We start from the raw sequence: 15495 nt of genomic DNA, 5'->3' as shown, positions 1-15495 counted from the left end.
TCTTTAAATCAAATTCTAATTTGCTTTACTCCTAAAACGTTTAAAACATTTATTTTTGCTCTGTATTTTAATTATTCTTAGAGATTTAAAAAAACATTCCATTAACTAGCAACAAAGCTCAAGGCAGCTACCAAGTTCAACTCTGAAATACCACATCATGCTCAAAACATACTAACAGTCATACAATTTATGAACTGAGCTGAATTAACTTTCTTTTTTAACATATATAATCAGCTCCCACTAACATTTTTCTTAAAAAATAATTTTTAAAACATTTTTATCCTGATCCTGAATTATCATCTTCTAGACTTCAACTGTACTAAGCGATTACTGAAATATTTAAAATAAATTATTTCACATTTAGTTTCATAAATACTATAGGCCTAAAAATGCTATAACTCCATGTCTTCCTATCAAATTCTGTTGGTGTAAAAATCTGCTAAGAATAACTTAAGCGTTAAAAGCTATTTATAGTCAAATGTCTTCAAAAGTCCATTTGTTCATTCATTATGACAAAAGAAATAACTAAAACACATACACCTAAATAAGCTTAAATTTTACAGTATCATTTACAGTATCATCGTGTATCTCGAATTAACAGTACTATTAACATCATTTTTGGATTAACTGGACATATTGGGTTAGTATAATATTCACCACACCTCAAAAATCGAAGTGTACAACAGATTAACAAGAAAGTCAAGAAGAAAAAGGATTTGCCATGACGATAATAACATCTGTTGGTGGAAGACAGGGTGATGTATTTTTACCCTGCCATTCAACTTCATCATTTCAATCAATATTTTATTTTATTTTAATTTTTTGTAGAGATAGGGTCTCACTATATTCCCCAGGCTGGTCTTGAACTTGGTTTGCCAAAGTGCTAGGATTACAGGTGTGAGCCACCGCGCTCACCTTCTATCAGTATTTTAAACAGAAAGTTAGTAAGTAGAAGAGCTTCTGAGGTTTACTAGCACATTGCCCTTACTATGTCATCAGCACATTTTGCAGATTAAACTCATAAAACCAAAAGATAAGGCTTAATTCTAAAACCTCCTATTTTGGGTATATCAGCATGTTGCCAGTTTTAACAATCTATTGCAAAATCTTGGTCAAAAATTACTTTTGTCACTTTCATGTAAAAAGAAGTAGTTTTCTTCTGAGACTTCTTCAAATTTTTAGAGTTTACAGCTTCAAAATGATTAAAAATTACTGTGTATTTAAAACATAAACCAAGTTTAGTTTTTCAATATTAAATTATGCCTTAAATCTAGACTTATAATACTTACATAGTCTGTCAAATTCCTCTTTTGTGAGAACCACTTTATTCCATGTCCATTCAAGAACAAAGCGCAAATTGGCAGCAGAATTTGGTTGTTCTTATTTGTTAATACAAAAGAAAAAATGATTATTAACTACAAACAGAAGACTAGCAACTTTTCAGTAAAGAAACATAGCAGACAGCACCGATGCCAACAGAACAAAGTTAACATCAATATTTAATGGAGACAAACTGATGTATCCTTCTCAACACATCAAGGACCGTATCACTTTAGGTAGTACTGCTATCAAAAATGTAAAACCTGGATCTAATCATGAGGAAAGAGCAGTAATACAAATTCAAAAGCAGTGTGCAAAATAACATGCCTATATTATTTAGAAATAAAAAAGTCAATTTCTTGAAAGATAAAAGTTTAGAAATTGTACAAGATTAAGAAAGATTAAAAAGACAATACAAAGCACAATTCTGAATTCTCCTCAAAAAAATGCTAGAAAGGATATTACTGGGACAATTGGCAAGATTTCAATAAAGTCTTTAGGTTAGATAACAGCATGTATCAGTGTTAACTTTCTTGATTTTTTTATGATTACCAAGTGGTTTTGTAAGTGAATGTCCTTATTCTTAGAAGAAAACAATCCTGAAATACTTATGGGTAAGGAAGTCTGATGTCTTATTCTCAACTGGTGCACAACAAAACGTAACGTGTGTAATGAGCGAGAGTGATCCACACAGCAATGTGGATAAATTCCTGGGCAATTTTGCTAACTAAAAAAAGTTAATTCCAAAAGGTTACATACCGTATGATTTCATTTATAAACATATTTAAAATGATAAAATTATAGAAATAGTAGTTGCCAGAGGTTAGGGATGGGGGGGTAGGTATGGCTATAAAAGGGCAACATGAGGGACCCCGCTGTGATATTATACTGAAGGCTTGTCAGACTGTACCACTGGGGGAAAATATGGAGAAGAGCACACAGCATCTCTCTGTATTATGCCTTAAAACTACATGTAAATCTACAAATACCTCAAAATAAAAAGTTTTGCTAAAAACACCCAACCAACAGTGAATTGATAATTTTCAATATGCAAAACAAACATTTTAATTGTTAAAAATCAGAATCTTACCTTCTGTTATCCACCTTTTGATACAACCAGTCAAAAGTCCCAGGGAACTTGTCTGAATTGCTGCTGACAATATAGCTTCTAACTGTTCCTCCTAAACCATGCATTAAAAAATTGAGAGAAATGTAAAGAAAGAGGATATGAAATTACAGGCAGCAAGTTCTAATTCAGAATAAAAAATATTAAAGACTAAAAATCATTATGACCATTAGGATGGCTATAATCAATAAGACAGATAATAACAAGCAAGCATTGGTGAAAACGTGGAAAAACTGCACCCTTCATACACCACTGTTTGGAATATAAAATGCTACAGCCACTTGGCAAAACATTCTGGCAGTTTCTCTACATGTTAAACACAGAGTTACCATATGACCCTGCAATTCCACACCCAAATACATATCCGAGAAAAATGAAAATACCATGTCCACATAAAAACTTTGCATGAAGGTTCACAGAAGCATTATTCATAATAGCCAAAATGTAGAGACAACCCAAATGCCCACCAACTGTACACAAACAAAACATGGTATAGGCATACAAAAGAATATTACAAAGCCATAAAATGGGATGAAGTACTGACATTTGCTATAATAGACGAACCTTTAAAACATTATGGTAAATGAAAGAAGCCAGTCACATAAGACTACATATTATTTGATTTTATTTATATGAAATTTCTAGACTAGATCAGTCTGTAACGACAGAAAGTAGGTAAGTGGTTTTCTATCCTCCCGCCTCAGCCTCCTGAGTAGCTGGGACTACAGGCACACACCACCACACCTATGTAATTTTTCTATCTTTAGTAGAGATGAGGTCTCACTCTTACTCAGGCTGGTGTCAAACTCCTCACCTCAAGCTATCCTCCCACCATGGCCTCCCAGAGTGCTAAGATTGCAGGTGTGAAGCACCACACCCAGCCAAGATACAAATTATTAATCTGTTACTGACTCACTTCACATATGAGCAGACAAAGTCCACCAAACATTTGCAGGTAGCCAGCAGCAGCAAAAAGACCAAAATAATATAAGAAAAATGACTCCAGAGAAAAGAGACATAATGCCGAAAACAAAATAAAACTGTAAACATATATAGAAGACATTTCATCCATAAAAACAATAATGAAACTCTATGAAAAGAGAATCATCAAATAAGAGGTCAATTTTTAAAAAATCTAATGGAAAAAAGGGAAGATGATAATAAAGAAATGTCACAGATGTAGAACCACAGGCAAGAAATAAACAGCTGGAAAGAAAAGATAAGCTATTAGAAGATCAACTCTAGTTAGACAACACTTGCCTAATGAGGTTCCATGAAAAGAAAAATCAAAATGAGGGGAAGTACAATAAATAAAAGGAGGGGAGGAAAGGGAAGGGAAAAAAAACTCCTGATGTTAATAGTATTCAATGTTCCTCTTTACTTCCATGAAATTAAGTATTAAATTCCAACTGTGAGTGCTGAACTATCAGCAACATTTACATTTCACCTGATATTTAAAAGTATTACTAGCAACTCATTATATTATGTATCTATAATTATATAAATAACCTAAACACTACCTTGGGGAGAAACAGTTACTAAAACTTTCCCTTTCTCCATGGGAAAATGACCTGGGTTTTACTTTCTTCTAACACATTTAGGTAGCAAATATTGAGTTAAAATAAAGATGAATTTAGCTGTATCAATAGGCAACTCTGCTTTTTCTAAGAATGTCTCCTGATTGGGACTAGTAGAACCATGAATGGACATCAACTTCCATTAGGAAGTTAAGATTGTTGGCTTCCATGACTGAGTCTAACTCCTGTAACTGACCATGTCTTCAATTGAAGGCACTTGGAATGTTACTAATAAGCTTTCACAAGACACCTGTTTCTACAGAACAATCACAATCAAACTACATCCCACAGAGGGCATGTTAAAACATAGATTGTTGGGCTCTACCCCCAGAGTTTCTGATTTAGTAGCTCTAGGGTAGGAACCAAGACCTTGCACTTCTAACAAGTTCCCAGGTGAAGCTGATGCCAGGGACCACACTTTGTTGCTCTAAACCACAAAATTCACCTAAGCCAAGAGGGTTTCCACTAATGTGGTCTCATTCTCTTGCACCTGTGCTATTCTCTCTGAGGGCCTGAAAATGGCCCCTATACGGCAATAAGGACTTCTGTTCATGACATGCCTACTGTAGTCATGATGTATTTCCTGTCCCATACCCTTCTAAGTGAACCTGCTGCCAAGTTAAGACCTACTGGGTCTTAGGAGTATGAATCTTAAGCCAAACCCAAGGCCACAGCTACCGATCATCCAGAGTGGGTGTTACACTACTTCACCTACATTTACAGAAATTATCTAATAGATTTTTTTATATAATAGAAAGCTAATAATATGTGATCCAACAGAAAGAAACAACATAGTTAAAAATCATCTCACTTGACTTAAACTGGAAGGCTGAATATCAATAAGTCTTGGTGAGAGAAGGCCAGCTATGAGACATCGATTATAACCATCAGGAATGACTTCATTGAGAGATGGCCCTGATTTCTTTAAAAAAGTCAACGTCTGTAATAGATAAATTAATAAGACATCAAACAATATTCAATTCAAACCATCAAATTTAAGAATTAACAAATTACACTTTAAATCTGAACAAAACTAAGACACCAAATGGAAATTATGAAAGACTACATTTTCTTGCAAGGAAAAGGGATTGGTTCTTGTACTAACCAATGCCTACTAGTTATGAATGACAATACTATTAATAAGGGTATTTTAGGTAGCATGTTTTTATGAATGGTAACCCTGTTGTGTTCTCTAAAGCTGACAGACTTGGTAACATCTTGACAAACTTGATACACACACACACACACACATACAAAAACCTCCTGCAACTGATTGATTCCTCTTTGTCTAATGTAAAAGAGATTTGACGTGAAGTATAAATATGGCATTCATCCACATCTGACTGATTACCAATTAAAAGGTCTGCCACGTCATCTTCCCCTAGAAAAGTATTTTTCAACATACTTTTTTTCTTTTTTCCTGTGCCAAGCAATGTGCCGCTGTGCTAGGTACCTTCTTTGTATTACCTAATTTCTTCATAGGCTTTCTGAGGAGACTTAAGAGGCAGGATAAACAAGATTGTGATAAATCACTAACCTACTTCACTCTTTTCCTTGGGGTTCAAGTAGCTAAAATCCATATAAAGCTATTAAAAAAAACCCACTATCCCAATGCCTCTTCTGGCACGTTTCATTAGTAACTGATGCTACTAGCTGCCAATCTCATGAACCTAGCAGAAGCTACCATTTAAGATGAAACAATTATCTATATAATTAACACTAAATAAAGTTTAGATCCATGAATCAACTGTATTCCAAAATCTATGTTCAGTTCAATAAAGAAATATTCAGTCCACATTGCTACTTGTTACCTACCTCCTTCTGAAAGCCAGTACAAGTTATGTGAACAACTCCTGAGTTTAACAAACAACTGGCATCTAAAAAAAAGATTTAAAAAATTCACTTACATATAATGCTTAAAATGGTATTAATGCAACAAAATTTATCCAAATAATAGACCGCAAGGCAAATTATCCAATTATTACATATAATAAATTTTAAAATAAACCTTTCCATGTATTTTCATTCTTAGAATAGATAATAAACCTTATTATTAAAATAGAAATGTACTAATTGTGAAATAGTATCCTTTCTAGCGAATTCAAAATAGTGATAATTTCTTTATAAAACATAAATATTAAATTTCTCAGGTACATATATCAAATTAATTTCCTAAGTTATCTATATGTCAATTAACAAGAGCTAGATAGGAACAGATAACAGGAAATGTATAAACTATACACAAATATACACATCTACACACTTCTGCACAATATTTTTCTCAAAAGATAATGTTAAGGAAATACATACCAAAATTATAAGTGCTTGGGTTAAAATACTGCTCAGGAGGTGGATATGAAGGAGGAACTCCTCGACTTAAACTTCTCTCGTGTATTAATATATCTAAGATGTAATGTGGAGAAGTCCCATTTACAACAGAATCCAGGGACCACAGAGCAAAATAAGAGCAATTATGTAGATATTCTCCAGATCTAAAAGAAAATTTAAAATGATACTAAGTTTTGATTAGCAACACATACAAATACCAAAAAGAGAGAAAGAAGAAAAAAGAAGAATCATACCTTAATGAATCTGGCATTTGTGCATGATACCAACGATTTATGTCAAAAAGTCCCAAATATATTGAAGGCTTTCCCTGTCCATATATATTCACTTGCCAGGTAAACACTGAAACACTAGTATCAGGAGACAGAGCTAGGAAAAAAAAAAAAGATATAAGAAGATATACAAAATGGCCAATAAACATATGAAAAAATGCTCAGCATCACAAATCACCAGGGAAACGCCAATTAAAACCACAATGAGATGCCATCTTACTCCAATTAGAATGGTCATTATTAAAAGGTTAAAAACCAATAGATGTGGTGAAAAAGGAGCTTATACAATGTTGGTAGGAATGTAAATTAGCATTAATGCAACCTCTATGGAGATCAGTATGGAGATTTCTCAAAGAACTAATAGTAGATCTACCAATCCATCCTGCAATCCCACTAGTGGGTATCTAGCCAAAGGGAAAGAAATCATTATATCAAAAAGATACCACCATTCCTATGTTTGTCGCAGCACAATTCACAATCGCAAACATGGAATTAACCCAAGTGCTCATCAACCAATAGAGCAGATAAAGAAAATGTGGTATGTATATTCAGCAATAAGAAAGAATTAAAAAATGTCTTTTGCAGCACCTTGGATAGAACTGGAGGCCATTATCCAATGTATAGTAACTCAGGAACAGAAAAATAAATGTCACATGTTCTCACTTATAAGTGGGAGCTAAACTATGGCTACGCAAGGACACACAGAGCAGTATAATGGACATTGGAGATTCTAAAGGGGGAGGATGAGAGTGAGGTAAGGGATAAAAAACTACCTATAGCGTACAATGTACACTAGAGTGAGGTGATGGGTACACTAAAAGCCCAGACTTCACCACGATACAACATACACATGTAATAGAATTCAATTTGTACCCCATAAATCTATTACAATTTTTAAAAAGAAAGGAAACCTATTTCTATCATTTGTATGAAAGAAGAGATTCATTCACTTGTACCTTGAACACTTCTCTATCTTAAGACATTATTAAAAAGTAATTATCAAAAAAGTTTTAATCCTGGCTTGTTTTTAGTTAACGCCTGAGCAACTCTGACGTATTGGAGGCAGGAAGTAGGAAATGAATTAAATGAAGAGTCTTCCAAGGATGGTACATAACTAGTACTACACAAGTTAATTTACTACCTAAAATGGATGCCTTTGGGCGTTTAAGGCTTAATTCTTTAGACGAATTTCAGCTGGGAAGGACTGATCTAGTTATAAGGTAAAGGAAAAAAAAAAAGACAAGTAACTTGGATTGTAGGTGTGGAATGGAAAACAGGAACAGATTAAGAGATATCAAGAGGTAAAGACAGTAAAAATCTGAGACACTACTAATTGGAAATAGAAAAGGGAAGATTGTGAATGGGGAATAAAAAGAGAGCTCATGACAAGTTCTGTTTTTGACATGTTTAACTGGATCACAACCACAGATGTGGGAACTAGAACAGAGAACATTTCTGGGCTAGATAAGAAATTCTTATGAATTAATTCATAAGAAAGAATTCCAACAAGAACACAAATACAAACAGGGCCCTGGTGAGCATTCCCAGAACTGAGTGAGCCTACCATGTTATCTCATTTAATCCTCACAGCCAGCCTCTGCAAAAGGTATAACTGTATTATTCCACTTACAGAGGGGAAACTGCACTCCGAAATATTAAATAATTTGTCAAAGGTCACAACTAGTGACAGGGCTGGAGTTTGAATCAATGCTGGATCCAAAAATCTATGCAACTTTTACTATGCTAGGATGTTTTATCAGGAAGAAGGGATGACAGTAATGGAGACAGAAAAAAATTCAAGGCAACCAAGGCATTTTTTGCCATATATGCTCAAAAAATACACAAAGGGAAACATTATTCAAAGACTAGTCATACTAGTTAAGACTAGGGACCATCTTTCTTTGTCTGTTTTGAGAGCTATATTAAAGTAAAAGGGTCATTCATTACCCTAATTTATTCAGTTCTTGAGTTCTATATAGCAATCTGAACGGCAAGAATACAAGTATCTCATACAGACCTAAATAAATTCCTTAATTAGTTTTCTAATTTTTTTTTAACTGCCAGGAGTATGAACTCTAGAAACCAACACCTATCATGAACCGTAAGATAAATCTTAAATCAAGCTTTCACAAGACATAATTAGAGTACTTTTAACCAACCTTCATTCATGCCTTCCTCCCTGTCACCATGAGATCGAAATTTCTCTATACTCTGGCACCCCAACAATTTGGTATTACTAGTCTGTCCCCTCAGAGGAAACATGCCATCCGTCAGGTCCAGTGTGTACCTTTCTTCACAGTACTCTAACCCCTGTAACACAAAATGTACGCAAACCTTAATGGGGTTCAAAGCAAAAGGTCATTTTAAAACTAAATATCTGGAGCAGGTACCATCAGTAAAAAATAAAAATAAAAAATATAAAAATTAAATGTTCTCCAAATTTAAAGATTTTTTCACACATTATGATGAAAATATAGATTGAAGAGAAAAAAACCACTGAAAAAGGCTGTAAAATGTTACATACTATAAAGCACAAATTAAGAAGCCAGGTTTAGTCTTTCAAAAATAATTACCAACAAACCTTCTCAAGTTGTTATCAAACACAGGACCCCTCATGTGCAACAGGCTGGAATATAATCTGGAATAACCATCAAATTTATATATGCATACACCAAATTTATATATGCATACACCACAGGCCAACAAACCTATTCCTGTGTTCTTACTGAAATTCTTTCTTTCTTTTTTTTTTTTTTTTTTTTGAGACAGAGTCTCACTTTGTTGCCCGGGCTAGAGTGAGTGCCGCGGCGTCAGCCTAGCTCACAGCAACCTCAAACTCCTGGGCTTAAGTGATCGTACTGCCTCAGCCTCCCAAGTAGCTGGGACTACAGGCATGCGCCACCATGCCCGGCTAATTTTTTCTGTATATATTTTTAGTTGACCAGATAATTTGTTTCTATTTTTTAGTAGAGACGGGGTCTCGTTCTTGCTTAGGCTGGTCTTGAACTCCTGACCTAAAGCGATCCACCCGCCTCGGCCTCCCAGAGTGCTAGGATTACAGGCGTGAGCCACCGCGCCTGGCCTGAAATTCTTGTTCTAGAATAGTTCTTAAACTTTTTTTTGCTTATTGATCCCTTTAAGAATTTGACAAAAGGCTATGAGACTTTCCCCAGAAAAATGCATGATCACAAAAATGTCATACATAATTCAGGGACTTTACGTATTGCCCGAAACCCATGAATATACTGCTCAAACACTGGATTAAGAAAACCTGTTTTTGGAGACAGGTATGTGAGATTTGGCAAATACAGCTATTAGCAGCACCCCTACTGCTTCCTTAGGAATTCAGGAAAAAAGGCAGTCATCTGAAGTCGAGATGCATATACCCTCTTATAATGTCTCCCCACGGCTGACTGTTCAATATATTAGATCAACAAAGCGGGACAGTTTTTCCTTGGTATCAATTCAGCCACAAGCTTGAGTCTAGTTCACTCCCCTCACTGGAGGAAAATGTTACCTGGAGAAGAGTGCTACCTTGGTAAAATAGTTAAAACAGACTTCTATCACATATTCTGATCTCGAAATTAGAAGATCTCTAATGTACAATAATACTTCTACTATATTATGAATACAGTATTAACTTGAATGTAAGAATAGCTTTTCCATTACCTGAAAAACATTTAAAATTAGGAAATAATGAAAAACAAAATGGTAACATAAACCCATAATGCAATTACCTCATATAAGATTTGTCCTGATGCCAAACACTTTCTATCACCAAAGGCCAGCTGAAGTAGATGCAAACTCAAAACATCCCCTTCACTGAAAGAAATGGAAATTAACTGAGGAAATACACTGTCATATTAATACATTAAACATCTATTACTGTCTAAAACTAAGATCATTGTGAAGAATTTAGATTTGGTTGTTTTCTTTTTCTTTCTTTTTTTTTTGGAAAAAAAGTCTCACTGTGTCACCAGGGCTAGAGTGCCATGGCGTCAGCCTAGCTCACAGCAACCTCAAACTCCTGAGCTCAAGGGATCCTCCAGCCTCCTGAGTAGCTGGGTCCACAGGTATGCACCACCATACCTGGCTAATTTTTTCTATTTTTAGTAGAGACAGGGTCTCGGCTCTTGTTCAGGCTAGCTCTGAAATCCGGAGCTCAAGCAATCCTCCTGCCTCAGCCTCCCAGAGTGCTAGGATCACAGGAGTGAGACACCACGCCCAGTCGGTTGTTTTCATAAAATATAATCCTTTTACACAATAACTGATTTTTACTTTTCACTGGATCTAATTAACTAAACTGATGCCATTTACATACTCTAGGTGATATCTTATGTGGCAGAGACTGTAACTGTTTACTCAATATTCTTTCTCAAATAGGTATGTTTTAGTTAGACACATGGCTGCCTAAAATATCCACTACATTTCCCAGTTTCCTTTGCAGCTAGGTGCAGTAGCCCTGTGGCCAAGTTCTGGCCAATGGGACATAAACAGAATTATCCCATGCCAACTACAGAGAACCTTGCTTAATTGGCAACATGTCCTTTGTTCCTTCTTTCTGGTCTCTTTCTCCATCTTGCTACTCTACTTAAAATGAAGATGTCCCCTAGACCATGAGGATGGGAGCTATATAATAAAGGCACAAAGCAAAGGTATCAAATCAACCCCTACTACTCAAGTAGACAGTACGCAAGTGTTAACAGCACAGATTTCAGAGCCACATCATATGAATTTGAATTTTTATTACTAGTTGATTCTTATTAAAATATTTCTTTTACTTGGCTTCTAGCATACCATACACTCTCCTAATGTTCCTCATACCAGGGTATCTATTCCTTAGTCCTTTGCTGGCTACCTTGCCCTCTTTATTCTCAATATCCAAGTATCTCTAAGTATTAGAGGATTCCAAGGCTCAATTCACAGATCTTTTCTTTTCTGTATTTCTTATTCCCTCTAGGCCATTGGTTCTCAACCCTGGTTGTTTATTATTAGAATCACCAGAGGAGCTTTGAAAAGATACTAACGCTTAATTAGGCCTTATCACCACAAATCGATTTAACTGGCATGAGATAGCCAGACGAATTCAAACACTTTCTTTATTCTGGCCTACATATTACCATGTGTAAATGAGTTCTATTTTCTGGCCTCATCTACAATTACACTATGCTCCACCCTTATTGGTCTTGCTTTTCCTTGAGACATTTTATTTTACTAAGACTTGTGTGTGCATCCTTCCCTCCCAGATTTTTCCATAGCTCTTCCAGTTCCCTGCCTCAACTTCATTCAAACCTTTCAGATTACACTATCTAAAGTAGGAGGAACCTCTACTCTACTCCACCATACTCTATATCCCCTTTCCCAGTTTTATTTTTCTGCATTTAACATCGCTACCTGAAATTACATTAAATATATGTACTATTCTTATTTATTTACTATCTTTCTTCCTCACTGGAATATAAGCTCAAGAAGAACAGAAATTTTATCTGTCTTATGCATTGCTATATTCCCTAGAACAGTTACTGGTGCACAATAGCTGTTCAATAATTGTGTTAAATGCATAAATACATGACCATAAAGCAAAGACAAATAGCCTCTAAAACCCAGTAACAGGATAGATTGCATAAACCAACATTAAAGGGAATACCAATCAGTTTTTCCATTCACTTTTCCATATTATAAAACTAAATGTGGCTTTTATTATAACTGATAAGCACTATGGCAATAATTTAAGATCTATACCCATGTAATTTTATGCTCACACATTTACTCTACAATCATTCTTTTTCCTCTTTTATTTTGTTCAAATGATCACTCTGATGGGGGGGGGGAAAGACCATACCACCTGTCTTTCTGATTTAGACTTATAAATGAGATATATATATAATATTTATATTTTAATCTACTTATAATACCAATAAGATGCTGGAAGATTCAATGAGCAGGGGTGAGTGTAAGGGAGAACAGATGTGGTATCATTAAACACCTTTGGAAAATAAGAGATTAGTCTAAGAATGATTCAAAGCAGGATTCCTAACCTGTGGATAGACTTAGGGCAGCCTGTCAGCTTCCTTAAATTGTATACAATGTTATTTACATTTGTTTATATATATGTACATATATATGTGTGTATATATATTACATACACATACACACACACCCCAATATATATTATAGCCTTCACCAGATTCTCAACAAGGTGCATGATGCATTAATTTAAGCGTTTCAATCAAAGACCAGATCTCAAAAGAAATCTCATATCAATAGTACTCACAAATGCAAAGTAAATAATTTAGGAATAAACAATTCAAATTACAAATCAAACTAAACCTATCCTATTAAAAAATATAAACCACTAGAAAGTGGTATAAAAATCATTACAGAATTGTTCCTGTGTATTAATTACTCAATGCGTTATGGATAATAAAGATAAATGGGTAATGGGCATCACCACAAGCAAAACAGAAAACACTACCCTGTCTATGTTTAAAACTATAATTCATCTGTGCTTAGAATACATATATGCTTCTGAAGACAAACTCAAAAAAGGCTTACAGGAACTGCATATGGTTCACAATGATTTTAGAAAAAAATAAGTAGAGAAAGTTCAGACAACTTAATAATTACTAAGAGTGGGCATCACTTACGTGACTAAAAAGATTAACGCTCTACAAAATCCAGAAAATCAAGAGTGGCATGGTAAAAGTGAATGCAGACTTATTCACCAAGTTACAAAATAACATAAGAGGGAACCCCTTTAGGCTTTAGAGTGGGAATCTAGAAAAAGTACAAAAGAACAAAATTCCACCACAAAGAATAATAAATTCATAGAACTTATCCCAAGGGACAGTACTAGAAGGAAAAATAAATAAAATGCAAAAATTGTTTCACTAAAAGTTATCACTCATTCCCCACCATATGAAGCCTTCGTGAATCATATTCCTTAAGCTACCGCTGGCCCACATTACACCAAGGGATGGAATATGGATGTGACTCAATCAGGTGAGTCCCAATAGCTGTTTCTATATTTTCATTTCAGTTTTCTCCAGGATTGATAAGTTTCACAAGTGGCAAAGCAATTCTTTTCATTCATTGATTCACTATAGTATAGGATAAGACAAAACCTAAAAGTAGAGAATATCCAATACAAAACCAAAACTGACTACAGTTCAGGTACCTATAATAGAATCTGTAAGGTAGGATGGACTTAGAAAATGAAAGTATTAGGAAGAGTAAGTTATCAAGATCATAGCATTTACACCACAAACATAATTGTTTCATCATCAAAGAATTAAATACCAAAGAACAAGAGATTATCAATACTTGTATTTTCTAGCACTGGAAATGGACAACCTTAACCAGTTAGAAATGAAAGTGAAAGGAGAGATTTCTCATTACTCACAGGTGGAACAAAATTAGAGCTTTGACAGGTTAAGATTAACCAAATTAATCCAAGGCATATACTGTAAAAGGCAAGTAGAAGGACTAGAGAACAAAGCAGAAGTAAACAAAAACGAAACAGAGGCATACACAATGGAGAGGAAAAAAAAGGAATGAGATTATAAATGGGAAAAGACGATGAGTATAAGGCCATAAAAACTGCCGAAGGTACAAAGAAGTTGCCTACCCATCTGTGTTGGCTTACTCTTTGAAATAATATGCAAACATGTAAGCACAATTGCTTCTTACTGTATCTCAGAATTACTCAAACATGCGGAAACAATCATTTAACTTTTGAAATTTCCACTACCAATCACTAATTCACCAAAAGAATTATTTCGCTTTCATTAACAGAGTACAAACGAAATGAACTATTTTATCAGTTTTGACAAATATATTTCCAAAACTACAGGTATCACACTTACCTGTCTTGTGTAGACTGAACAGCCCACAAATAACAGCAATTACGAGGATCATTCTCAGGTTCTTGAAAAGTAACAGCATATACAGGAACTCTTCCACCTTCCAATTGTGTGTAATATCTGAAACACACAAAAATTAGTACATTTCATATCTGTATGTTATAATTTTATGGAAAAGGAAGAAGGTATCTCATGTAAGAATTTGGGTTAAGCAAGCACTGTTCAATACAATTTCCCAAATTAAGTGATTTAAGGGGCCAAGTCACCTTATCTTCCAAAATACGCAGGACATAAGACATCAAGAATCAAGACTATGGCCACGGCACCCATCTGTCAGGTGAAACCGGGAAGAATTAGAATTGCTAAAGTACATGCATACATGTATGTGTAAACTGGTTCTTAGAGAGTCTTATCAATGTACACTACCATGTATTTCTCTCCCATGAGCGATACTCTACAAAGATATAAAGTACTACCACAATACTGCATTTATCCGCTTGGGTTTACAGTCAATTTTCCCACTAATAAAAGAGAAGATGAGTTAGAAACTGAAGTTTCTATAAATCCCCATAATTAGTCAAGAGATGACAGTGTTACAGAAAACACTGCTATAGAAGCCAGGTTCTCCAGGTATTTCTTTAGGAGCAATTCAAAAGACGGGAGCTGATAAAAGAATAACAGCTTGAGAGTTGTGATGAACCTCCCGTAAAATAAATTACTCAAGAAAATATACCAATATGCCTGGGGAAAAAAGGAGAAACAAATAAATTGACAACTTATGTGCCAAATGGGCAACCTAATTCTTAACAGAAACTAAAAAAATCTACAATGCCTATTTGCTAATATTGCTCTAATATTCCTTGATATTAGAGGTAATTTTGTCCATAGATCAAAAGTATTAATATATTTTAGGGATATTTTTGATAGCATAAAATTTTAAAACACAAGTATTTTATAACTTTGATTTAAAATTTTAAAAGTCCCGTTCTTCT

The 15495-nt window shown here is 34.6% G+C and overlaps 1 protein-coding gene across 3 annotated transcripts in view; it reads right to left on the bottom strand.

Moving 5' to 3' along the window:
* AHCTF1 (AT-hook containing transcription factor 1) overlaps positions 1-15495 on the bottom strand; it is a 69320-nt gene that overhangs the window by 35636 nt on the left and 18189 nt on the right. For all 3 annotated transcript variants that reach the window (XM_045537152.1, XM_045537153.1, XM_045537151.1), the window contains 9 exons: positions 14507-14623; positions 10379-10463; positions 8801-8951; positions 6606-6738; positions 6334-6515; positions 5839-5900; positions 4835-4963; positions 2411-2501; positions 1290-1379 (listed from right to left, as the gene is read on the bottom strand). In XM_045537152.1, coding sequence (XP_045393108.1) covers positions 1290-1379; positions 2411-2501; positions 4835-4963; positions 5839-5900; positions 6334-6515; positions 6606-6738; positions 8801-8951; positions 10379-10463; positions 14507-14623 — 1040 coding nt within the window. The remainder of the gene's footprint in view (positions 1-1289; positions 1380-2410; positions 2502-4834; positions 4964-5838; positions 5901-6333; positions 6516-6605; positions 6739-8800; positions 8952-10378; positions 10464-14506; positions 14624-15495) is intronic.

Source organism: Lemur catta, chromosome 25, assembly GCF_020740605.2.
Source record: "Lemur catta isolate mLemCat1 chromosome 25, mLemCat1.pri, whole genome shotgun sequence".
Classification (NCBI taxonomy): Eukaryota; Metazoa; Chordata; class Mammalia; order Primates; family Lemuridae; genus Lemur; species Lemur catta.
This window is presented reverse-complemented; position numbering and strand designations above follow the sequence as displayed.